The sequence below is a fragment of the Macaca mulatta genome, chromosome X, assembly GCF_049350105.2.
Source record: "Macaca mulatta isolate MMU2019108-1 chromosome X, T2T-MMU8v2.0, whole genome shotgun sequence".
In the NCBI taxonomy this organism is placed as follows: domain Eukaryota; kingdom Metazoa; phylum Chordata; class Mammalia; order Primates; family Cercopithecidae; genus Macaca; species Macaca mulatta.
This window is the reverse complement of record NC_133426.1, coordinates 162141023-162168803: the sequence shown is the minus strand read 5'-3', so window position 1 is coordinate 162168803 and position 27781 is coordinate 162141023. Positions and strand designations below refer to the sequence as shown.

General features: G+C 38.2%; 1 protein-coding gene across 6 annotated transcripts in view; it reads right to left on the bottom strand.

Annotated features, from left to right (window-relative positions):
• Positions 1-1690: 1690 nt before the first annotated feature.
• The window catches only part of VAMP7 (vesicle associated membrane protein 7), a 59055-nt gene continuing 32964 nt past the window's right edge, over positions 1691-27781 (bottom strand). For 5 of the 6 annotated variants that reach the window (XM_077987741.1, XM_077987743.1, XM_028841771.2 and 2 more), the window contains exons 6-8: positions 26544-26611; positions 5947-6039; positions 1694-3571 (exon numbers count right to left, since the gene is read on the bottom strand). In XM_077987741.1, coding sequence (XP_077843867.1) covers positions 3503-3571; positions 5947-6039; positions 26544-26611 — 230 coding nt within the window. In that variant the 3' untranslated portion in view covers positions 1694-3502. 6 annotated transcript variants of the gene reach the window in all.

The following is a 27781-nucleotide window of genomic DNA, read 5'->3' as shown; positions in this document are numbered from 1 at the left end:
ATCAGCTCTACTGAAGCTGTGGCTTCCGTAAACCTTTCCACATGTCTCTCTCTTCACACACCAACTTTGGCAAGTCTATTAGTCTACTCTCACACTACTGTACAGATACTACCCGAGACTGGGTAGTTAACAAAGGAAAGAGGTTTGACTCACAGTTTCGCATGGCTGGGGAGGCCTCAGGAAACTTACGATCATGGTGGAAGGGGAAGCAGCCACCTTCTTCACAAGGCGGCAGGAGAGAGTGAGTGTGTGAAGGAGGAACTGTCAAACACTTATAAAACCATCAGATCTCATGAGAACTCCCTATCATGAGAACGACATGGAAAAACTGCCTCTATGGTCCAATCACCTCCCACCAGGTCCCTCCCTCGACATGTGGGGATTATCGGGATTACGATTCAAGGTGAGATTTGGGTGGGGACACAGCAAAACCATATCAGCAAGCAGACATACAGGGATTCTCAGGTTTTCCAGCAAGTTCTGACCTGTCTGCCTATGTCAATGCCTCCAGTGAAAGTGCTAGGACTGTTCTTCTGATCTTCTGGTACCTGCCTTCCAGACCTTCACTTCCCAGTTTGTCACACATTTGTGTAACCTTGAATCCTATATTAAACTCTGTTTTCCAAACACTTGTCTTGGCTCTGCTGTCTTCACTGGATTCACACTGATATACACGGCAACCACAACCACTACTTCCACCCTGTTTATTATACTTGAGAAGATGGCATTGCAAGAAATAGACTTGCTTCTAATGTAGAACACTTTGGTAGGGTCTAGGGTGCTGCTGTTATAGTTGTTACATTAATTTCCATCAAGATACCCTGGGAAGCAACCCAGTATCTTTGTCTATCTTGAGGCCAGAAAAGATAGATACCAACAGAGTCAAGCAAGAAACTATTATCTAAAGGCACCTACATTCACTATTAAGGAAACTTTTGGACTGTGACACTTTTTTTTTTTTTTGCCACGGGTTTGAAGAGAAATAGTTGGTGTCACTTCTTCCTTTATTCATAACCAAATAAATAACCATCTTTTATTTTTCTCTAAGTGTGTTTTAGAGAATGCATACTTCAGTTGAAATCTGGATAAAGCCAAGGGAGAACTTAAATAGGCTGTTTTTAAGTTACTGCAGCCTGTAACAAAAACATATTCTATACCTGACTTTAGCCACCTTACGTTCAGAGGTCCCAAGTGACTGATTATTTTGTTGTGACCTATTTGTATATTTGATTTGTGCCCGTTTTTCTTTTATTTCTGTTTAGGTAACCCTGTTTGCTATAATGAATTATTCCCTCCCACCATTATGCCTTCCCTTTGAGTCTCTTTCAGAACCAGTCATTTAACTTTAGATAGAAAGACTTTTCAGAATTGTGCTGAACTGGATGACAATCCCTGGGATTCTTTTTCAGATCTATCTAAATCATGGGCTCACGACAATCGTTGTGAAGGCTGTGTGATCATTTCAGAATCTTTCATTGGTTTCACCATGGGCTATATATTTTTTAAGTTCATTTGTGTCTTTTGAAGAAATTCTACACACCTGAAACTATGCTATAGATCTTTACTGAAAGTCTCCAGGTAACACTTTTTAATATATTTTCGGCATAAGTAAAATACTTTTGTTCTGTACACAATGGCAAATGTCATCAGAAGAAATTAGGTTCCAGAAAGAACTTCTAAAACAAGCAAATCATTGTATTACTCTTAAATTTTATTAACGTCTTCAGTTTGTGCGTCATTTAAAATGAGACATGTGCTTTAAAAAGCATTCTTATACATAAATAGACCAAGGAACAGTTAGGTTATTGATCCCTAAAACATGCACATCAATTTTATTCAGGTGTGTATAAGAAAGGGAAATAAACTTGAAACCTTTTTCTTTGGATTAAAAACATTTGGAAATTATTCAGGAATGCCAAATGTTTTTCTGGGACAGATGTATTTTCCAATAGGAAATGCTGATGCAATTAAGAGGCATTAGTGTTGATAAAGAAGACTGGAAAAACATTTGTGCTATGCTAGATAAACAAGAAAAGAGTTCAAGTGGGCCTAAGATATATGTCAAATAAATGAATCAGATAGCATGAATTGAAAGGTTTGGATGGAAGAACAGGTACCATGAGCTAGATTATGGGACACATATATGTTCAAGGCACATGACTAGGCTAAACAGGTGGCTAGATTCTACAGACTCATTTGTTCATTCATTGAGAAAGTGTAAAATGTAATATAATTTCAATTTAATGGCACTTATTGATAAATAAATGCAATTGGATCTAGGGTAGAAAATGTCTTCCCTTCAGATACACACCAGAAATGCATACTAGATAACAGATGCCAGTAGCGATATGATTACAGTCCAATTTTCTTACACTGCAGTTAAATGGTTAAACTGTTTTGTATTAATTCTGTATGTCATACTGTCTATTCTCTTTCAAGTTTCACAAAAGAATTCATCAAAACTAGGCAGATTTAAGAATTTATTAAACCACAAAGAATGCTCAAACTATTATTCAACAGGAGTCAAGCCCAAACCCTAGAGTTGACTGCTGACCGTATTAGGTTTGGCCTTTTCCCAGAATGGAAACACTTTTCCCACACTACCTCCCCTTTGCACAGCTAAAATGCTAACACATCCATTGTGGTTCCCTTCTTTTTCTTTGGCAAGTCAGAGGAATTTACCTCCCCGCTCCCTCTACTACATATTCTATTAGTGACATGATTTCCCTAAATATTCACAGAAGAAGAAGGAACACAATTAAAAAACTGCAACCTTCAACAATGTTTAAACCTTCATCTTCTCAAATCAACTGCAATGGGAAAACAGAAGATATCAAGCTATCCACTGTATTGTGAATGATCAGCACACTGAACTTTATTCCTGAAAGGGAATACTAGGAGAACAAGGATAATCTGTGTGCTTCTAATGGCCTAGCAAAATGCTCCCCATCTGAACATTTCTAACTGAAATAAGAATGTTTCATACTTTGAGCTCTTAGAAGGAAGCAGCACCAACGTCATTACAATTCCCCAAATCACAACTATTATCCATTTATATTGTTTTGAAGCACCTAAAACTTCTCATTAACAAAAGACATTAAAATGAGATGTTAGCAATACTGTCTCTTGAATACTTCTGTGTGCACATACAAAATTTCTCCACAGTTTTAGTAGATAGCTCATAAGACTAGTGGCGACAGCTTTGTGCAATTAAAAACAAAAATGTTGCTCTAAATAGATGACACTAGTAAACAAACCAAAGAAATAAACAAAAGCCATTTTAAGGCTACTGCTGCAATGAATGGTTCAATCTGAAGTTCACGGGAATAAACTGGTTGATAAGACAAAGGTAAACCTGGAGGCATGGAACAAGATTTTAAAAAGTGAGAAGAGGGTTGAAGAGACTGGCAGATACCATCTGTCAGTATGTGAAAGGCTTGAGTCACATGGATTGCTTTTAACTCCTTGTTCTCTCATATCCTTGGTTAATGATAACTTTTTCTTATTTCTTCACACAGCTTGGCCATGTAAATCCACCACAGAGAGGTGAGACAATGATATAGATGAATACCTGGAGGGAGGAGGAGGGCAATTTTATTTTCTTGAATCAATCATGTTATTCTAAATAATATATATAGGAAAGTAGAGCCTTATTAAGAAATACTTCTGATTCCATTAGAGTAGCAGTTATGTAGTAAAGGAACACACTAATCAAGTATTTTCCAAGACAGAAGTGTAGTTAAAATTGTCCTTTTTGGTATAACTCACACCCGCTTGAATTCTAGCGTTTCCTTCAGTGGGAGAGAAAGCAGTGGGGTTGTTGCTCTTCACTGGTAACTCGGCAGAATCAAGGCTAAATGAGCAACTCTTACTGACGTGTGATTAACAAGTCATAAAAAAATCACAAATAAGCATAATTCTCCTGAACTATGATTTCATTAATTATAGTTTTAGGTTTTGCACATGAATTTAATTTGTGATTAATATAAGAATATATTTTAAAAGCCTGAGTAGAAGGCTTTCATCTGTATCACTTATGGGAAAGAATACTGCTATGAACTGTTCAGTGGATAATGACACAATAATTACGATGACCAAAACAAAGAAAAGCAGATGATGTAAGTAACACTGCAAAAATACTGGTGCTATTACAGATGTGTTTGCTTTTTAATTTTAGATTTTAATTTTAAATTATAAAATAGTCACTACTTGTTCACATTATTATATTACAAAAAAACAGATTTTAAACATTAGGTTCACTGCATTAGTCACTTTATTTTGCTTTATTTTTATTTTTTATTTTTGTAGAGATACGGTGTCACTATGTTGACCAGGATGGCTTCAAACTCCTGGCCTCAAGCGATCCTCCCACCTCAGCTTCCCAAAGTTCTGGGATTACAGGAATAAGCCACTATGCCTGGCTTTATTTTGCTTTAAATTGCAACTTCTTGAGATCTTTAAGTGACTGATTTCATTACTTGCAAGCTTGGAAAAGGATGCATTTATGAATTGCATACCCTTTGCTCCAAAAGTGAGCAAAGCATTTGCCTTGTAGGGAACTGTAAATATGGTCAGGGTTGGGAGGCAGATTACAGCAAATTCTGTTTATTAATGAATAGGTTGAACTTCTGACATCATATTCACACATACACAAGAAACAAATGTAAAGTTTACCAACTTGATGTAAAGTTGACTATTTGTCACAGCTGTAATATAAGGATTTTTGAAGCTGAAGTACATCTCGTTAGGTGACAACACCTTTTGGCAAAGATTGATATTGCATTTAGAGCTGTGCTCTGCATGTAGTAAGTAATCAGTAAATATATTCTGAATTTAACAAAAATTCAGCTGCACAAATCAACCTAAACTCCCAGACCAAACAGTAAGAAGCTAAGCTCAGGAGCCTAAAATGTGATGTTAGAAAGAGAAGCCTGAGGCCGGGCGCGGTGGCTCAAGCCTGTAATCCCAGCACTTTGGGAGGCCGAGGCGGGCGGATCACGAGGTCAGGAGATCGAGACCATCCTGGCTAACACAATGAAACCCCGTCTCCACTAAAAATACAAAAAAATTAGCCGGGCGTGGTGGCGGCGCCTGTAGTCCCAGCTACTCGGGAGGCTGAGGCAGGAGAATGGCGGGAACCCGGGAGGCGGAGCTTGCAGTGAGCCGAGATCGCGCCACTGCACTCCAGCCTGGGTGACAGAGCTAGACTCCGCCTCAAAAAAAAAAAAAAAAGAAAAAAGAAAGAGAAGCCTGAGCAAGGAACCATTCAAGGCCATGACAATTACTTCCAGTATAAAATCTACAGCTCTATGACTGCTCTTCTCTTTTAGATAAATCCAACTGTCTAAGGCAGAGGACCCTTAAACTGTGGTCGAGGAGATGCAGGGTCAGAGGTATCTGCTTGGAGGTAACTTTGGGCTTCTGGACATGACTGGAGGATGGGGAGGAAAGGCAACTTTATCTGACCATGAACAGGGTGAAGCACCCCCCACCCGTTAGCAATAGTTTTTAAAGTTGTGGTTTAGGACCTCTTTACACACTCAAAAATTACTGAGGACTTCAAAGAGTTCTTGTTTAAGGGGGATTATAATTATCAGCATTTGCCATATTAGAAATTAAAACTTTAAAAATACATAATTAATATACAAATAAAAACAATAAACCCATTACATATAAACAGAAATATCTTTATTTAAAATAACTACATTTCTGTGATGTCAGTTTTATATGTCTCTTTATATATAATAATTCTCAATAGGAAGGAGGGGTTTAAGTAGAGATATTTCCTATGTGACTTCATAGGAAAGCCACTGCCTGGTCATGTGTTTCACTATTAAAAGACATACGTAGCTCATTTCAGAGTGTTAATCACTGAGAAATAATTCTAGTACCTAATTTCTTAGAGACTGAAAAATAAAGCCGTACACTAAAAGGACAAAAACTTACAATTGATACGATGATGATAATGATCGTGAGCTTGAGGTTCTTCATACACATGGCTCGAGCAAGATTTCTGCTGGTAGTTTTGAAGGTGACAGACTAGAAAAGAGACAAGAATTGTTTAACCCCTGGCACTGACTACATGAATGATTTGCAATAACAACATGCGAACATTTTACTTCCATTAATTCTGTTTAAGTCCAATGATCTCTCTTTACAAGTAGAGACTGGCCATTCATACTCAATAGCTGCCAAAAGCAAGACTCTGCCAGGCGTATCATAAGCAGTATGAGCCCAATTAAAAGGCTTCCCTCTTTTTTCTTCTCCACTGCAGCAATGCACATGATGTTGAGCACCAGAAGTGGTTCTTCCCCTAGTGGAAAAGCATTTTCCTCTCTGTACTTCCAATAAGAAAGGCTCCTTTAAAGCCAGCTGACTGCAAGCACATTTGCCTATTCTGCCCAGTAAAATTCTGGGGCTTTGAGCCATAAAAACCTGTTTGATTTCCATAGGAAGATATGTATTTACTTTAGTGAGGGCCAAAACCCATAGAACTTCATTCCTTCTGCTATCCATTTTCTTTTGCCTCATCAATTTCTCAGTATCTACTGAACGATTCCCACCAGGATACAAGGAGTTTAAAACAAAAAGGCAACCAACCAACCAACCAACGAAATCTCCTAATAATCCAGCAATTCCACTCTGGGTATGTACCCAACAGATTTATGCACAAATTCACCAAAAGACATATACAAAAATGTTCTGGATAGCACTACTTTTCATACCTTTAACTGGAAACCACCCAAATGCCCATCAACTGTACAATGCATAAATAAATTGTAGGAGAGTCATAACATGGTATACAATACAGCAATGACAATTCACAATCTACTACTACATTTACCCAATTTACCACAGATGAATCTCATAAACATCATTTTGAGCAATAGAAACTTGACATAAACAGAGTACCTGCTATATTTTATTATTTATTTTGAGACAGGGTCTTGCTCTGTCGCCCCAGCTGGAGTGCCGTGGCACAATTACGACTCACTGCAGCTTCGACCTCCTGGGCTCCAACGATCCTCCCACCTCAGCCTCCCGAGTAGCTGGGACTATAGTTGTGTGCCACCACTCTAGGCCCCTGCTGTATTTTATTAATCTATGTGGAGAAATCAGGACAGCGGCCACCTTTGGAGGGGAGCAGCGACTAACAGAAGGCAAAAGGGAGCTTCTGGGGTCCTGTTCATGCTATAGTTCTTAATCTGGGTGTTGGTTCTACATGGTATGTTCACTTTGTGAAAATACAAGTTGTATGCTCACAGTTGACGCACTTATGTATATCATACTTCAACATACTGGTTTTAAAAAAAACCACTCCCTTAACCATAGATTAATCTCCAACCACATACTCCACAAAGTCTCTGCGGTAGAACAACTGACAGGGGCACCAGCCTTTGGGTTTCACTTGATGAAGAGTGCACAGGATGCCACCTGGAGGCACAGACCAAAACTGGTTACATCTAGAGCTAAATATATATGTTGAATAGAATATACATATGGACTAGAACTTTTGAGAAGAAATAGTGCTTAAAGTGTGGAGACAAAAAAAGCAATGGGGGCAAACAGTCCTTAATGGAACTAAGTTAATATGGGAAACAAGATAGAATAATAGTAATAAAAAATGTCTAATAAGTATCTCAATTGCACTAGTTTCACACAAAGTCATCAGAGGACATAAAAAATTAGATAACATAAGACAATATTCCAAAAACTGTATTTTAATAAAATGACTGGCATAATTTTTTAAAAGCAGAACATAAATGAGCAAAAGCAGCTTCTGCAGTAACAATTCAAAAAAAATTGCTCTGAAAACAGAGCAAAATGTCTAGGTTGTAAATTATGAAAGAAGATGTAAGATACATGGAAAACTGATCAAGAAAATCCAGGATCGATTTATAAAATCAACAGATACTTAACATGTGCTTATTATGTGCCTGGTACTGATTTAGGCACCTATTAGCAGTCACAGGAGAGAATACAACCAAAAGAGAAAGATCAATAATCAAAGGACTAACTGAAGAAAATATCCCCCAAATAAGAAATACTTGAATCTTCAGACTAAAAGGACCTACCTACCATGTGGCAAGAATATTGAAAAAAGGCAAATGTTACTTTTAGTAACATTTCAGAACTCCAACCTTTTGTTTCTACTCATTTTATTTTTTTCTGCCTTGAAGTATAATTGGCAAATAAAAATGGTATATATTCAAGGTATACAATGTGATATTCTGATATATGTATACATCATGAAATGATTACCACAATCAAGCTAAGTAAAATATCCATCACCTCACATAGTTACTTGTTTGGGTGTGTGGTGAGAATGCTTAAGATCTATTCTTATAGCATATTTCAAATATTCAATACATTATTATTAACTATAGTTGCCATGCTGTATGTCCAATATCCAGAACTTATTCATCTTATAACTGTAAGTTTATACACTTTGACCAACATCTCTCCATGTCTCCCACCCCCTGGCAACCACTGTTCTCTCTCTGCTTTTCTGAAATCAACAATTTTCTTAGATCCCATATATAAGTGAAATCATACAGTATTTGTCCATTTGTATCTGGTATATTTCACTTAATATAATGTCTTCTAGTTTCATCCACATTTTAGAATTGTTTTTTCTATTCTGTGAAAAATGCCATTGGAATTTCAATAGGGATTGTGTTGAATCTGTGTATTGCTTTGGGCAGTATGAACATTTTAATAATATTGATTCAAACATAGAATATCTTTCCATTGATTTGTGTCTTCTTCAATTTCTTTCATCAGTGTGCACATTTTTTACATCCTTGGTTAAAATATATTCATATTTTACTCTTTTTGATGCTATCATAAATGGGCTTTAAAAAAAAATTTTTTTTTTTTTTGAGATGGAGGTTACCCCTCTGTAACCCAGCCTGGAGTGCAGTGGTGTGATCATAGCTCTCTGCAGCTCTGAATTCCTGGGTTCAAGCAATTCTCCATCTTCAGCCTCCCAAGTAGCTAGGACTACAGGTGCACCCCATCATACCTAATTTTTTCTTTTTGTTTTTTTTTTTGGTTTTTTTTTTGTTTTGTTTTGTAGAGATAAGGTCTCACTTTGTTGCCCAGGCTGGTCTTGAACTTCTGGATTTTAGAGATCTTTTGGCTTTGGTCTCCCGACATATTAGGATTATAGGTATGAGCCACCATGCACAGCCTTGATTTATTTTTCTAATAGATTGTAATCTAGATAGTAACAGTGTGATTTAGGGTGGGGAAAAGACACTCCAGAAAAAAATAATTGTGTGATTTAGGAGGCTGTGGATCACAGCCAGTGGAGCTGGAGATTGAGATCAAGCCAGAGGACAGTCAGTCAATAATGCCTACATAATAAAACCCCAATAAAAACTCTGAACACTAAGGCTTGGGTAAGCTTCCCTGTTGGGCAATGCTCTGTACATTTTGTCACACATTGATGCCAAGAGAGTAATGTGTCCTGACTCCATGGGAAGAGGACAACAGAAGCTCTACATTTGGTATCTTCCCAAACTCCACCCTATACACTTTTTCCCTTGGCTGGTCTTACTATGCATAATTTGCCTGTAATAAACCATAACTGTGAGTATAACAGTGTTTATGGAGTATTATAAATCCTTCTAATGAAGTATCAAATCTGAGGGTGGTTTGGGGAATCCCCAAACTTGCAGTTGGTGTCATAAGTGGGGGTGGACTTGAGTAAACTGTATAGTTGTTCATGCCATGGCTCCATCATGAATGGATGGCTTGACTGAGATCCTGTTGCTCTGCCCCTCTGTGTTGCCAATCAATTTAGCCTGGAGACCTCATTAAGTTCTTTAAGCCATAGTACCTTTTTTACCTCTTTCCATCCAACATGGGACAAGAATATCTGGGAATAAGTCTCCCCAGTGACATGGGATAAACTTACATCTAAAATGCTAATCATCAATGCTTTCAGAAGAGAAAAATTTTGATCAAAAGGGGGAAATGAGAAAAGAAAAACAGCTCAGAGCAGCCTGAGCTATGTGAGGTATATAAAATTTATCAGGCCCAGAAGACATGAGTATGGGGACTTCAGTCACACCCCCCACACAATACCCAGAGGGGCAACTGTTTAAAGGCATTTTGTTGCTGACTAGCTCCCTCGACCATTATCTTCATGTTCCTGGAATCTGTGATACAAAGGACAATGTATAGCCAATCAATAACTTGTTATTTTTAATGTAAATTCTTGGTAAACAAATTAGATACTGCCTCTCCTTTTTTCCTTTAAAAACCTACTTGTAACGGCTGCTAATTAGAACACATATTCAGAGCAACTTGAATCTACGCTTCTGGGTTGCAGTCCTCAAACTTGGCCCAAATAAAAAACGTTTAAGCTATATAGTTGTTGAGCTTCTTAGATGCCTAAACTTTTCATGCACTGAAACGCGGCAATATTCAGAGAATTTTGAGAGAAAATGATCTTAACCCTAGACTTCTACACTAGTCAACATTGTTCAAATATGAGACCAAAATAACACTTTTGTTCTTGAAGGGATTATCACCCACAAACTCATATGAAGATGATGTGTGAGGATATACTACAAAGACTAATTCACAATACATAATTCAAGAAACAGGAAGATGATGTAGATGAGAAAAAGCAGTGAGGAATGAAACTAATAAATCCGAACATAGTTGTGTGATTCAACAGGTTGTAATGGAGATTCCTCCACCATCCTCAGGTCAACACCTGAACACTGACAAACCACCTGTTAAAACAAGTTCACCTATAAAGAACAATTGTTAGATGTTGCCCTAAGATATGCCTGTGTCCTAATCCCTGTGAATGTGACATATGTGATATTATCTGGAAAAGGGGTCTTTACAGATGTGATTATGTCAAGAATCTTGAGATGAAGAGCGTATCCTGGATTATACATACGAGCCCTAAATGACATCACAAATGTCTCTAGAGAAGGAAAGTAGATGGAGACTTGACACACATGCAAAGGAGAAGGTAATGTGAATATGGAGGCAGAGACTACAATGATACAGCCACAAGTCAAGAAATACTGGCAGCCACCTGAAGTTGGAAGAGGCACGGAACAGATTCTCTCCTAGAGCCTCTGGAAGGAGTGTAGCCCTGCTAACACCTTAATTTCAGCCCAGTTAAGCTAATTTTGAACTTCTGAAATCCAGCGGTGGGAGAAAATAAATTTTTGTTGTTTTAAGCCACCAGATTTGTGATAATTTGTGATAGCAGCCACCGAAAGCTAATAACCATATATAAAAAGTTGAAAACCAAATATAAAAAGACACTCTTAAAACCAGCCAAAGGGGGCCAGGTGTGGTGGCTCATGCCTATCTTTCCAGCACTTTGGGAAGCCAAGGTGGGAGGATCACGTGAGCCTGGGAGTTTGAGACCAGCCAGAGCAACATAGGGAGACCCCTATCTCTAAGAAAAATTTTAAAAATTAGCTAAGTGTGATGGCGCATGCCTGTGGTCCTACTTGGGAGGCTGAGGCAAGGCAGGAGGATCACTTGAGCCCGGGAGGTGGAGGCAGCAGTAAGCCATGATCATGCCCCTGCACTCCAGCCTGGGTGACAGAGAGAGACTCTGTCTTAAAAAAAACAAAACAAACAACAACAATAAAAACAGCCAAAGGTGGGGTAAGAATCACTATTTTTCAAGGAAGACTAAGAGAGATGACAATCTCTCCAAGAACATGTGAAAGCCAAAGAAAAATGGAATGGCATTTTTAAAGCACTAAATTTTTTTTTTTTAAATTGACATTGTGAAAAACTAAAAAACTATAAAGTATTCTTCAACAAAATGATGAAACCAGATTTTCAGACAAAAGCTTAGAGAATCTCCCATCAGGATCAACATTGTAACAAACAATAAAAGAACTTCAGTTTGAAGCAAAAAAATCGTACATGGAAACAGAACTGCAGAAAACAATAAAGAACAACAGAAAGAATTGCAGGCATATCTCCTTTTATTGTACTTCATGTTATCGCACTTCATGGATACTGGTTTTTTTTTTTTTTTTCAAATCAAAGGTCTGTGGAAACCCCATGATGAGACTATCAGCACCATTTTTCTGGTGTTTTTTTTCTGCTTGGCCTGTACTTTTTGTTTCTTTTTATTATTATTATTATACTTTAAGTTCTGGGATACATGTGCAGAACGTGCAGGTTTCTTATATAGGTATATATGTGCCATGGTACTTTGCTGCATGCATCAACCTGTCATCTACATTAGGTATTTCTCCTAATGCTCTCCCTCCCCTAGCCCCAACTCCCCAACAGGCCCCGGTGTGTGATGTTGCCCTCCGTGTGTCCATGTGTTCTCACTGTTCGACTCCCACTTATGAGTGAGAACATGCGGCAGCACCATTTTTCTGACAGCATGTGGTCACTTCATGTCTGCGTTTTGGTACTTCTTATAACATTTCAAACTTCATTATTTTCATTCTATCTGTTATGACGATCTGTGACCTTTGATGTTACTATTGTGATTGTTTTAGGGTGCCATAAACTATGCCTATATAAGATGATGGAGCTAACTGATAAATGTTGTGTGTTCTAACTGTTCCACTGACCAGCTATTCTCTTATCTCTCTCCGTCTCAGGCCTCCCTATTTGCCGAGACACAATATTGAAATTTGGCCAATTAATAACCTTACAATGGCATCTATGAATTCAAGTGAAAGGAAAAGTCATACATCCCTTGCTTTAAATCAAAAGATAAAAATAATTAAGCTTAGTGAGTAAGGCATGTTCAAAGCTGAGATGGGTCTAAAGTTTGGTGTCCTGTGATAAACAGTTAACCAAGTTGTGAATGTAAAGGAACAGTTCTTGAAGGAAATTAGGAGTGCTACTCTAGTGAACACACACATAAGAAGGCAAAACAGCCTTACTGCTGACATGGAGAATGTTTCAGGGGTCTGGATAGAAGATTAAACCAGCCATAACATTTCCTTAGGCCAAAGCCTAATCCAGAGCAAGGCCCTAACTCTTCAACTCTATGAAGGCTGAGAGAGGCGAGGAAGGTGCAGAAGAAAAGTTTAAAGCTAGCAGAAGTTGGTTCATGAGGTTTAAGGAAAGAAGCCACCTCTATAACATGAAAGTACAAGGTGAAACAGCAAGTGCTGACAGAGAAGCCACAGTAAGTTATCCAGGAGACCTAGCTAAGATTGATAGAGGTGGCTATACTAAACAACAGATTGTTTTCACTGTAAACAAAACACCGTTCTTTTGGAAGAAGATGCCATCTAGGACTTTCATAGAGAGAAGCCAATACCTGGCTTCAAAGCTTCAAAGGATAAGCTGACTTTTATTAGGGACCAATGCAGCTGATGACTAAGTTGAAGCCAATGGTAATTTACATTCTGAAAATCTAGGGCCCTTAAGAATTATGCTAAATCTACTCTGCCTGTGCTCTTGAAATGGAACAACAAACCTGGAAGATAGCACATCTGTTTACAGGATGGTGTACAGAAGATCTGTGGAGATCTGCTGCTCAAAAAGAAAAGATTCCTTTCAAAGTATTACTGCTCATTGACAATGAACCTAGTCACTCAAGAGCTCTGATGGAGACGTATGAGGAGACAAATGTTGGTTTCATGCCTGTGTGAAAGGAAAATAAATCTTGGGGCCCCCAAATCACTAAGCTAAAGGGAAAAGTCAAGCTGGGAACTGTTTATGGCCAACCTGCCTCCCATTCTATTCAAAGTCACCTTTCTGCTCATTGAGATAAATGCGTACCTGATTGCCTCCTTTGGAGAGGCTCATCAGAAACTCAAAAGAATACAACCACAATGAGATACCACCTCACACCAGTTAGAATGGCGATCATTAAAAAGTCAGGAAACGGGAGGTGGAGCAAGATGGCTGAATAGGAACAGTTCCAGTCTCCAACTCCCAGCGCGAGCGACACAGAAGACCGGTGATTTCTGCATTTTCAACTGAGGTACTGGGTTCATCTCACTAGGGAGTGCCGGACAATCGGTGCTGGTCAGCTGCTGCAGCCCGACCAGCGAGAGCTGAAGCAGGGCGAGGCATCGCCTCACCTGGGAAGCGCAAGGGGAAAGGGAATCCCTTTTCCTAGCCGGGGAACTGAGACACACAACACCTGGAAAATTGGGTAACTCCCACCCCAATACTGCGCTTTAAGCTAATGGGCACACCAGATTATATCCCACACCTGGCCGGGAGGGTCCCACGCCCACGGAGCCTCCCTCATTGCTAGCACAGCAGTCTGCGATCTCCCGGCAAGGCAGCAGCAAGGCTGGGGGAGGGGCGCCCGCCATTGCTGAGGCTTAAGTAGGTAAACAAAGCCGCTGGGAAGCTCGAACTGGGTGGAGCTCACAGCAGCTCAAGGAAACCTGCCTGTCTCTGTAGACTCCACCTCTGGGGACAGGGCACAGTAAACAATAACAAACGCAGCAGAAACCTCTGCAGATGCAAACGACTCTGTCTGACAGCTTTGAAGAGAGCAGTGGATCTCCCAACACGGAGGTTGAGATCTGAGAAGGGACAGACTGCCTGCTCAAGTGGGTCCCTGACCCCTGAGTAGCCTAACTGGGAGACATCCCCCACTAGGGGCAGTCTGACACCCCACACCTCACAGGCTGGAGTACACCCCTGAGAGGAAGCTTCCAAAGCAAGAATCAGACAGGTACACTCGCTGTTCAGAAATATTCTATCTTCTGCAGCCTCTGCTGCTGATACCCAGGCAAACAGGTTCTGGAGTGGACCTCAAGCAATCTCCAACAGACCTACAGCTGAGGGTCCTGACTGTTAGAAGGAAAACTATCAAACAGGAAGGACACCTACACCAAAACCCCATCAGTACGTCACCATCATCAAAGACCAGAGGCAGATAAAACCACAAAGATGGGGAAAAAGCAGGGCAGAAAAGCTGGAAATTCAAAAAATAAGAGCACATCTCCCCCGGCAAAGAAGCGCAGCTCATCGCCAGCAACGGATCAAAGCTGGACGGAGAATGACTTTGACGAGATGAGAGAGGAAGGCTTCAGTCCATCAAACTTCTCAGAGCTAAAGGCGGAATTACGTACCCAGCGCAAAGAAACTAAAAATCTTGAAAAAAAAGTGGAAGAATTGATGGCTAGAGTAATTAATGCAGAGAAGGTCATAAACGAAATGAAAGAGATGAAAACCATGACACGAGAAATACGTGACAAATGCACAAGCTTCAGTAACCGACTCGATCAACTGGAAGAAAGAGTATCAGCGATTGAGGATCAAATGAATGAAATGAAGCGAGAAGAGAAACCAAAAGAAAAAAGAAGAAAAAGAAATGAACAAAGCCTGCAAGAAGTATGGGATTATGTAAAAAGACCAAATCTACGTCTGATTGGGGTGCCTGAAAGTGAGAGGGAAAATGGAACCAAGTTGGAAAACACTCTTCAGGATATCATCCAGGAGAACTTCCCCAACCTAGTAGGGCAGGCCAACATTCAAATCCAGGAAATACAGAGAACGCCACAAAGATACTCCTTGAGAAGAGCAACTCCAAGACACATAATTGCCAGATTCACCAAAGTTGAAATGAAGGAAAAAATCTTAAGGGCAGCCAGAGAGAAAGGTCGGGTTACCCACAAAGGGAAGCCCATCAGACTAACAGCAGATCTCTCGGCAGAAACTCTACAAGCCAGAAGAGAGTGGGGGCCAATATTCAACACTCTTAAAGAAAATAATTTTAAACCCAGAATTTCATATCCAGCCAAACTAAGTTTCATAAGTGAAGGAGAAATAAAATCCTTTACAGATAAGCAAATGCTTAGAGATTTTGTCACCACTAGGCCTGCCTTACAAGAGACCCTGAAGGAAGCACTAAACATGGAAAGGAACACCAGTACCAGCCATTGCAAAAACATGCCAAAATGTAAAGACCATCGAGGCTAGGAAGAAACTGCATCAACTAACGAGCAAAATCACCAGTTAATATCATAATGGCAGGATCAAGTTCACACATAACAATATTAACCTTAAATGTAAATGGACTAAATGCTCCAATTAAAAGACACAGACTGGCAAACTGGATAAAGAGTCAAGACCCATCAGTCTGCTGTATTCAGGAGACCCATCTCACATGCAGAGACATACATAGGCTCAAAATAAAGGGATGGAGGAAGATCTACCAAGCAAATGGAGAACAAAAAAAGCAGGGGTTACAATACTAGTCTCTGATAAAACAGACTTTAAACCATCAAAGATCAAAAGAGACAAAGAAGGCCATTACATAATGGTAAAGGGATCAATTCAACAGCAAGAGCTAACTATCCTAAATATATATGCACCCAATACAAAAGCACCCAGATTCATAAAGCAAGTCCTTAGAGACTTACAAAGAGACTTAGACTCCCATACAATAATAATGGGAGACTTTAACACTCCACTGTCAACATTAGACAGATCAACGAGACAGAAAGTTAACAAGGATATCCAGGAATTGAACTCAGCTCTGCACCAAGCAGACATAATAGACATCTATAGAACTCTCCACCCCAAATCAACAGAATATACATTCTTCTCAGCACCACATCGCACTTACTCCAAAATTGACCACATAATTGGAAGTAAAGCACTCCTCAGCAAATGTACAAGAACAGAAATTATAACAAACTGTCTCTCAGACCACAGTGCAATCAAACTAGAACTCAGGACTAAGAAACTCAATCAAAACCGCTCAACTACATGGAAACTGAACAACCTGCTCCTGAATGACTACTGGGTACATAACAAAATGAAGGCAGAAATAAAGAAGTTCTTTGAAACCAATGAGAACAAAGATACAACATACCAGAATCTCTGGGACACATTTAAAACAGTGTGTAGAGGGAAATTTATAGCACTAAATGCCCACAAGAGAAAGCAGGAAAAATCTAAAATTGACACTCTAACATCACAATTAAAAGAACTAGAGAAGCAAGAGCAAACACATTCGAAAGCTAGCAGAAGGCAAGCAATAACTAAGATCAGAGCAGAACTGAAGGAGATAGAGACACAAAAAACCCTCCAAAAAATTAATGAATCCAGGAGTTGGTTTTTTGAAAAGATCAACAACATTGACAGACCGCTAGCAAGACAAAGAAGAAAAGAGAGAAGAATCAAATTGGTGCAATAAAAAATGATAAAGGGGATATCACCACCGACCCCACAGAAATACAAACTACCATCAGAGAATACTATAAACACCTCTACGCAAATAAACTGGAAAATCTAGAAGAAATGGATAATTTCCTGGACACTTACACTCTTCCAAGACTAAACCAGAAAGAAGTTGAATCCCTGAATAGACCAATAGCAGGCTCTGAAATTGAGGCAATAATTAATAGCCTACCAACCAAAAAAAGTCCAGGACCAGATGGATTCACAGCTGAATTCTACCAGAGGTACAAGGAGGAGCTGGTACCATTCCTTCTGAAACTATTTCAATCAATAGAAAAAGAGGGAATCCTCCCTAACTCATTCTATGAGGCCAACATCATCCTGATACCAAAGCCTGGCAGAGACACAACAAAAAAAGAGAATTTTAGACCAATATCCCGATGAACATCGATGCAAAAATCCTCAATAAAATACTGGCAAACCGGATTCAGCAGCACATCAAAAAGCTTATCCACCATGATCAAGTGGGCTTCATCCCTGGGATGCAAGGCTGCTTCAACATCCGCAAATCAATAAACATAATCCAGCATATAAACAGAACCAAAAACAAGAACCACATGATTATCTCAATAGATGCAGAAAAGGCCTTTGACAAAATTCAGCAGCCCTTCATGCTAAAAACGCTCAATAAATTCGGTATTGATGGAACATACCTCAAAATCATAAGAGCTATTTATGACAAACCCACAGCCAATATCATACTGAATGGGCAAAAACTGGAAAAATTCCCTTTGAAAACTGGCACAAGACAGGGATGCCCTCTCTCACCACTCCTATTCAACATAGTGTTGCAAGTTCTGGCTAGGGCAATCAGGCAAGAGAAAGAAATCAAGGGTATTCAGTTAGGGAAAGAAGTCAAATTGTCCCTCTTTGCAGATGACATGATTGTATATTTAGAAAACCCCCTTGTCTCAGCCCAAAATCTCCTTAAGCTGATAAGCAACTTCAGCAAAGTCTCAGGATACAAAATTAATGTGCAAAAATCACAAGCATTCTTATACACCAGTAACAGACAAACAGAGAGCCAAATCATGAATGAACTTCCATTCACAATTGCTTCAAAGAGAATAAAATACCTAGGAATCCAACTTACAAGGGATGTAAAGGACCTCTTCAAGGAGAACTACAAACCACTGCTCAGTGAAATCAAAGAGGACACAAACAAATGGAAGAACATACCATGCTCATGGATAGGAAGAATCAATATTGTGAAAATGGCCATACTGCCCAAAGTTATTTATAGATTCAATGCCATCCCCATCAAGCTACCAATGAGTTTCTTCACAGAATTGGAAAAAACTGCTTTAAAGTTCATATGGAACCAAAAAAGAGCCCGCATCTCCAAGACAATCCTAAGTCAAAAGAACAAAGCTGGAGGCATCACGCTACCTGACTTTAAACTATACTACAAGGCTGCAGTAACCAAAACAGCATGGTACTGGTACCAAAACAGAGATATAGACCAATGGAACAGAACCGAGTCCTCAGAAATAATACCACACATCTACAGCCATCTGATCTTTGACAAACCTGAGAGAAACAAGAAATGGGGAAAGGATTCCCTATTTAATAAATGGTGCTGGGAAAATTGGCTAGCCATAAGTAGAAAGCTGAAACTGGATCCTTTCCTTACTCCTTATACGAAAATTAATTCAAGATGGATTAGAGACTTAAATATTAGACCTAATACCATAAAAATCCTAGAGGAAAACCTAGGTAGTACCATTCAGGACATAGGCATGGGCAAAGACTTTATGTCTAAAATACCAAAAGCAACGGCAGCAAAAGCCAAAATTGACAAATGGGATCTAATTAAACTAAAGAGCTTCTGCACAGCAAAAGAAACTACCATCAGAGTGAACAGGCAACCTACAGAATGGGAGAAAATTTTTGCAATCTACTCATCTGACAAAGGGCTAATATCCAGAACCTACAAAGAACTCAAATAAATTTACAAGAAAAAAACAAACAACCCCATCAAAAAGTGGGCAAAGGATATGAACAGACATTTCTCAAAAGAAGACATTCATACAGCCAACAGACACATGAAAAAATGCTCATCATCACTGGCCATCAGAGAAATGCAAATCAAAACCACAATGAGATACCATCTCACACCAGTTAGAATGGCGATCATTAAAAAGTCAGGAAACAACAGGTGCTGGAGAGGATGTGGAGAAATAGGGATACTTTTACACTGTTGGTGGGATTGTAAACTAGTTCAACCATTATGGAAAACAGTATGGCGATTCCTCAAGGATCTAGAACTAGATGTACCATATGACCCAGCCATCCCATTACTGGGTATATACCCAAAGGATTATAAATCATGCTGCTATAAAGACACATGCACACATATGTTTATTGCGGCACTATTCACAATAGCAAAGACTTGGAATCAACCCAAATGTCCATCAGTGACAGACTGGATTAAGAAAATGTGGCACATATACACCATGTAATACTATGCAGCCATAAAAAAGATGAGTTTGTGTCCTTTGTAGGGACATGAATGCAGCTGGAAACCATCATTCTTAGCAAACTATCACAAGAACACAAAACCAAACACCGCATGTTCTCACTCATAGGTGGGAACTGAACAATGAGATCACTTGGACTCGGGAAGGGGAACATCACACACTGGGGCCTACCGTGGGGAGGGGGAAGGGGGGAGGGATTGCATTGGGAGTTGTACCTGATGTAAATGACGAGTTGATGGTTGCAGCACACCAACATGGCACAAGTATACATATGTAACAAACCTGCACATTATGCACATGTACCCTAGAACTCAAAGTATAATAATAATAAAAAAAAATTAAAAAAAAAAAATTAAAAAAGTCAGGAAACAACAGGTGCTGGAGAGGATGTGGAGAAATAGGAACACTTTTATACTGTTGGTGGGATTGTAAACTAGTTCAACCACTGTGGAAAACAGTATGGTGATTCCTCAAGGATCTAGAACTAGATGTACCATATGACCCAGCCATCCCATTACTGGGTATATACCCAAAGGATTATAAATCATGCTGCTATAAAGACACATGCACACGTATGTTTATTGCAGCACTATTCACAATAGCAGACTTGGAATCAACCCAAATGTCCATCAGTGACAGACTGGATTAAGAAAATGTGGCACATATACACCATGGAATACTATGCAGCCATAAAAAAGGATAAGTTTGTGTCCTTTGTAGGGACATGGATGCAGCTGGAAACCATCATTCTTAGCAAACTATCACAAGAACACAAAACCAAACACCGCATGTTCTCACTCATAGGTGGGAACTGAACAATGAGATCACTTGGACTCGGGAAGGGGAACATCACATACCGGGGCCTATCATGGGGAGGGGGGAGGGGGGAGGGAATGCTTTGGTAGTTATACCTGATGTAAATGACGAGTTGATGGGTGCTGACGAGTTGATGGGTGCAGCACAGCAACATGGCACAAGTATACATATGTAACAAACCTGCACGTTATGCACATGTACCCTAGAACTTAAAGTATAATAATAATAAAAAATAAATTAAAAAAAAAAAAAGAATACAACCATTTGTCTCTTACCTATCTAAGACCTGGAAGCCCCCTCCCCACTTCGAGTCTTCCTGCCTTTGCTTCGAGTTGTCCCGCCTTTCCAGGCTGAACCAATGTTCATCTTGCATATGTTGACTGATGTGTCATGTCTCCCTAGAATGCATAAAACCAAACTGGGTTCTGACCACCTTGGGCACATGTTGTCAGGACTTCCTGAGGCTGTGTCATGGGTGTGCACTCTCAACTTTGGCAAAACAAACTTTCTAAATCGACTGAGACCTGTCTCAGACTTTCGGGGTTCACACCTGCTAATACAACATCCATTCTGCTGCCCATGAATCGAGGAGTGATTTCAACTTTCGAGTCTTATTATTTAAGAAAAACATTTAGTATAGCTGCCATAGATAATGATTCCTCTGATAGATCTGGGCAAAGTAAAGTGAAGACCTTCTAGAAAGGATTCGTCATTCTAGATGCCATTAAGAACATTCACGATTCGTGAGAGGAAGTCAAAATATAAACATTAACAGGTGTTTGGAAGAAGCTGATTACAACCCTCACAAATGATTTTGAGGGGTTCAAGACTTCAGTGGAGCAAGTAACTGCACATGTGGTAGAAACAGAAGAGAACTAGAATTAGAACTGGAGCCTGAAGACATGACTGAACTGCTGCAGTTTCTTATAAAACTTTAATGAATGAAGAGTTGTTTCTTATGCATGGGCAAGGAAAGTGGTTTCTTGAGATGGCAACTACTCCTGGTGAAGATGCTGTGAACACTGTTGAAATGACAACAAAAATTTAGAAAATTACATCAACTGTAGCTGATTTGAGAGGACTGACTTCAATTCTGAAAGAAGTCCTATTGTCGGTAAATTGCTATCAAACAGCAACACATACTACAGAGAAATCTTTTGTGAAAGAGTCAATCAATGTGGTAAACTTTACTACTGTCTTATTTTAAGAAATTGTCACAGCCACCACAACCTTCAGCAACCACCAGCCTGATCGATCAGTCAGTAGCCATTAACATCAAGGTGAGACCCTCCACCCAGCAAAAAGATTAAGACTCACTGAAGGCTCAGGTGATTGTTAGCATTTTTTTTTTAAAGCAATAAAGTATTATGCTTAGTGAAATAAGCCAGACACAAAAGGGCAAATTTTGTATGATCCCACTTATATGACATATCTAGAATAGGCAAATTCACAGAGACAGAAAGTAGATTAGAATTACCAGGGACTGAGAGTAAGGAGAATGGGGAGTTATTATTACTTAGTGGTTACAGAGTTTTTGTTAGGGGGTGATAAAAAAGTTTTGGAAATAGGTAGTAGTGATGGTTACACAACACTGTGGATGTAATTAACACCACTGAATTGTGCACTTTAAAAAGGTTAAAATGGCAAAATTTTATGTTATACATATTTTACCATAGTTTTAATAATGTAATATACTAAATTCCACTGAAGTGTACCCTTTAAATGGGCAGTTTGTATGGTCTGTGAATTATTTCTCAATAGAGGTGTTAAAAAACAAATAGAGATGATTTAAAAAAAAACAATTTAAAAATACCTGAGCAATCAAAATAAAAAAGAAGAGGATGGGGATGGGGCAAATAAAAAACAAAGAGCAAGATACACCTAACTATCAAAATTTGCATTACATGTAAGTAGAATAAGCACTTCAATTATAAATACACTTCGTATACTCAAGAAGGTAGAGGAAAGTATGCACATGTTAAGGAGACACATGGAAGATATAAAAAAGATCCAAAACAAACTTGTAAAGATGAAACATACACAGGGCAGAAACAGCAGATTGCAAACTGCAGAAGAAAAGATAAGTAAACTTGAAGACATAGCCATACAAACTATTCTAAATGAAACACAGTGGAAACAAGACTGAAAAATGAACAAAGCATCAGTGAGCTGTGGGACAGCTTCAAGTGGCTTAATATAGATGTAACTGGAAGCGTAGAAAGAGCTAAAGATTTTCATAATTTCATAAAAACTACAACAAACTCAAAGCCAAAGAAACATAAAGAAATATATATCAAGGCATATATATTGTAATCAAATTTCTTAAAACCAATGATAAAGAGAAAATCTTTAAAGCATCCAGAAGAAAAAAAAAAATACACTTTATGTATGTAAGAATGACAGCAAAATTCTTGTCAGAAACAATGTAAAAGACAGTGATGAACCACTGTTCGTCAAGTATTAAAGGAAAAGAAAAATCACTGACCTAGAATTCTATACTCAGTGAAAATATCTTTCGAAAGAAAAGGAAGTGAAATAAAAACTTTTCAGACATACCAAACCTGAAATTCATTTCCAGTAGACCTACACACTTGAACTACAATGGAAGATTATATGTTAAATTAAAGCATACAGGCAGAAAGAAAATAACATCAGATAGAAACTCGGCCTACACAAAAGAATTAAGAGCACTGAAATGGTAGATACATAGGTAAATAGAAGAGACTTCCCTTATTATTTAAATCTCTTTAAAAGATAACTCTTTAAACAAAAAAGTTAACAATGTATTCTGAAGTTTTTAATATATGTGTAAATAAAAATATGTCAACAATAGCATAAAGGCCAAGAAGAAACAGAAGTAAACTATTATAATGTTCTTATCTCTTCATGAAGTGGAAAAATGCCACTTTAAGGGAGATTATAAATCAAAGACATACTGTAAACCCTAAAGCAATCAGAAAATGACAAAATGGAGCTATAGCCAATAAACTGACAAAGGAGACATAATGGAATAACAATATACTAAATCCAATGGAAGGCAGAAAAAAAAGGGCACAAAGACTAGGTGGGACAAATAGGAAACAAACAGCAAGATGGCAGATTTTAAATTTTCTAACGAAGAAACCTCGAGGCCCAATCTGCCTTACTAGTAAATTCTTCCAAACATCTACGACAGATAATACCAATAGCACCTAAACTCAGAAGACAGAGAGGTTAACATTTCCCAACTTGTTTAATGAGGCCAGCCATATTCCTGATACCAAAACCTAAAAACAAAAATAAATTACAGACCACTATCTCTTATAAACATAGATGCCAAATTCCTGAACAATACAATAGCAAATCCAATAAAGTGTTATATAAGAAGGATAATAAGTCATGACCTTGCAGAAATGCAAAGTTGGTTTAACATTCAAAAAGCAATGTAATTTGCCACAGTAACTGAATAAAGGAGAAAAACCAAACAAAAATCTCAATAAATGGAGAAAAAGCATTTGATAAAATCATGAATATAACTCTCAAATGAGGAATTAAAGGGAATCCTTCCACCTATTAAAGGGTACCTACAAAAAAATCCACAGTAAACCACAAACTTAACACTGAATTTATTTTTTTCAAAAAATATAGAATTTTTCCCCACTAGATGATCAACAGGCAAGGATGTTCACTGTTATCATTTGTATTCAGTATTGTGTAGAAGGTTCTAGCCAGAATAAGGCAAAGAAAATAAAAGGCAGCAATGTACAAAACAGTAACCAGAACTGGTAAGTGAATTTTTCTAAGATTGCAGGATAAAAACAAGGTCAATATACAATAACCAACTTTCTTTCCATATACTAGCAATAAAGACTTAAAAACAAAATTTAAAAATTTGTTACACAATACAAAAGCATGATATTATCAAGGACAAATTTAACAAATATGTGCAAGACCAGTACATCAAAAACTAAAAAATACTGCTGAGAAAAATTTTTTAAATCCTAAGCAAAAGCAGAGATATGTCATGTTCACAGACCAAAAAACTCTATACTGTCAAGATACCAATGTTCCCTAAATTGACCTATATATTAAATGCAGTCACAAAGATACACATTGTTGTGGGGTTGAGAGATGGAAAACAAGCTTATTCTAAAACATATATGGAAATGCAAAGCACCTAAAAGAGTGAAGACAATATTGGACAAGAATATAGTTGGAAGACTTACATTACTTAATTTCAAGAATTCCATAAAGTTATAGTAATCAACACAGCGTGGCACTGGCATAAAGGTAGACAAACTGACCAACAGAACAAAATAGAGAATCCAGAAATAAAGCCCCACAGAGAAGAACGGATAAACAAATTGTGGTAGATTTGTATAATGGAATAATACAAAACAACAAAAAATATGTGATAACTATAATTTAAAAAGTGGATGAATCTCACAGGCATAATGGTGAGTGAAAGTGGCCAGAGACAAATAAATTTTAAGAACAGGCAAAACACTATCTATGGTGATATAAGTCAGAAACATAATTAAATCTATTGGGGATTATTAACTGGAAGGGGTATGAGGCAGCCTTCTGGGGTGCTGGAAATGTTTTCTATCTAGTTCTGGGTGGTGGTTACAGGGTATAGATACACATGAAAAATAATTGAGCTATAACTTAAAAGTAGTATACTTGATACAATTTGCTGCATGTATATTATTCTACCATAAAGAGAGATACCTGTTAGTTCATTAGTACCCTCTGTTGTTTTCAGTCATGAAGTCAACAAAATTAAGACTTTTATTTGGAAAGTACAGATTATACTAGTATTGGTCAAAGACAGACTATTCCAGCTAAGCAGGGTAATCCTCAAGAATTAAGAGTAACTAAGAGACAGTCTGGAAGTATCAAAGATATTGTTCTGCAGATCTGGAATCAGATACTTCTCTGTTTTCTTTCCCCCCAGCAATGGGTCAAAAAGTGAGATCTAGAATCCAGGTGTTTTGACTTCCTGTATGGTACCATCCTTCCTCCAATTACCACATGCTTTGATGAAAAAACTGTTTATAAACTCCTAGAAAACCTGATAGTAGATTGTATATTCTAAAACCTGCTGCTAATAGATGTCTCTGTAAAATTAACAATAATGACGAACATTTAAATAGCTCTTACTATGTATCAAATACTGTGTTAGGCACTCTACATGCATTATCTGATTTAATCCTTAAAATGCTCTGAAGTGGGTGCATCTTCATTTTACAGAAGATGATGACTGAGGCACAAATAGGTTAAGTCATTTGCCTAAGGTCACACAACTAGTAAGTAGCAGAGGTGGATTCAAATCCAGGCAACCTGATACTAGAGCTTGTGTTCTTAACCACTACAATCCAGCTGTCAGTCACAACGAACATAATCAATCACTGTTTTGTTTCAAGGTGTAAACCTGTACTGTACATTTAAATTTATAATTGTGTAGACCCAAATCGTAGCTGATCTCTGTCCTCCTTCTGTTCACCATACAACTGTCATCTTTCCTTAAAACTTTCATTCACAGTAACTGCATTGAAAATGTGAGGACATATGGAACCATAGTATAAGCAGCTCACAAGGACACACTGTCTCCTTTAAGGCTTATTTATTGGCCCTTTCCAATTCATGTCTCTTGATTGATACAACGCAAGATGAAACTATCAGTGTAAGCAAGAAAGTGAATTGTCCAGTTTTCAGGATTCGTATTGGGTCACAAATGTCTTGCACATTTGTTTCATGTTTTACAAATGTGTAAAGTGAACAGACTGGTACATGCAGTTGAGGTGCTAAATTATATAGGCCTCAATCCAAAGCTTTAGAAAATTGTTTCTGTATACTAAGTATGTTTTCCAAACCAAAGCTACCTTAATGGCTAATAGGGGATGATGTTTTTTTTTCTGTGCCTCACTGTTATCCTCATTATTACAAAGTAATCACATAATGGAAATGAGAAAGGAAAAAAAAAACCCACCAAATTTTTGAATTCAAGGCATTTCCCAATTATGTTAGCCATCATCCATACTTTCTCCACTTTACATCCTGAAAAATATTATCAGATTCCACACTTACAGAATCCACGAGATTTTCTGTTTTGTCAATCAATAATTCCAATCTTTCTCCTCGCTGAGCTACCAGATCTGAAAATATTGGAAAAATAGAAAAGGTCAAGTTTTACATTACATATGTGCTATCGTTATCTTTGTTTTAATTCACATCTGATATAACTTACAAAACTGGTATTCTTGACAGCTCATATTTACTACAGAAGTACTTACGCCTTTAAGTATATGCATGCAGAATAAAATAATTTTTTTTAAAAAAGTAATATAACTTAATGAATACACTGTCTTGGGGCCAAAGGACAGGCATGCTTCACCCACTGGTGACACCACTTGAAAACAAGGACTAGCCCACCTGGAGTCCCCATACCCAGCAAAACTTCACCACAGCCTCCGTAACAACTACACCCTGAGCCACTAAGAAAAATACAGACATGGTTGATGCTGTTTATAGCTGAAGAAATTATACAGACTACACTACTGAATGTACCCATAATCAAAGTCAAAGTGCCCTGCCCAACCAACACCATAGATACACCCTCAGGAAAAAGTCCTTGCATATTAAAGCAAATCTAAAAATTGGAAGAAGTGACCATAGAAATATTATTAACAACTACACGCTAATAAACTGGAAAACCTAGAAGAAATGGATAAATCCCAGGACACATGCAACCTACCAAGACTGAATCAGGAAGAAATAGAAAACCTGAACAGGCCAGAAATGAGTAATGCGATTGAATCAGTAATAAAGTCTCCCAACAAAACCAAAACAATGCCCAGAATCAGCTGGCTTCACTGCAGAACTCCATGCAACTTACAGAGAAGAACTAACATCACTTCTCAAACTATGCCAAAAAGTTCAAGAGAAGGGAATTCTCTCTAACTCATTCTATAAGGCCAGCATTACCCTGATACCAAAACCTGACAAGGACTCAACAAAAAAACAAAACTGCAGGCCAACATCCCTGACGATCACAGATGCAAAAATCCTCAATGAAATACTAGCAAACCAAATCAAACATCACATCAAAAAGATAATACACCATGATCAAGTGGGATTTATCCCAGGGATGCAATGATGATTCAATGCATGCGAATCAATAAATATGAAACATTCCATCAACAGAATGAAGAACAAAAGCCACATGATCACCTTAATAGATGCAGAGAAAGCATCTGATAAAAAAAAGCATGTGATAAAATTCAACATCTCAGGGTGGCAAGATGACCGAATAGGAACAGCGCTGG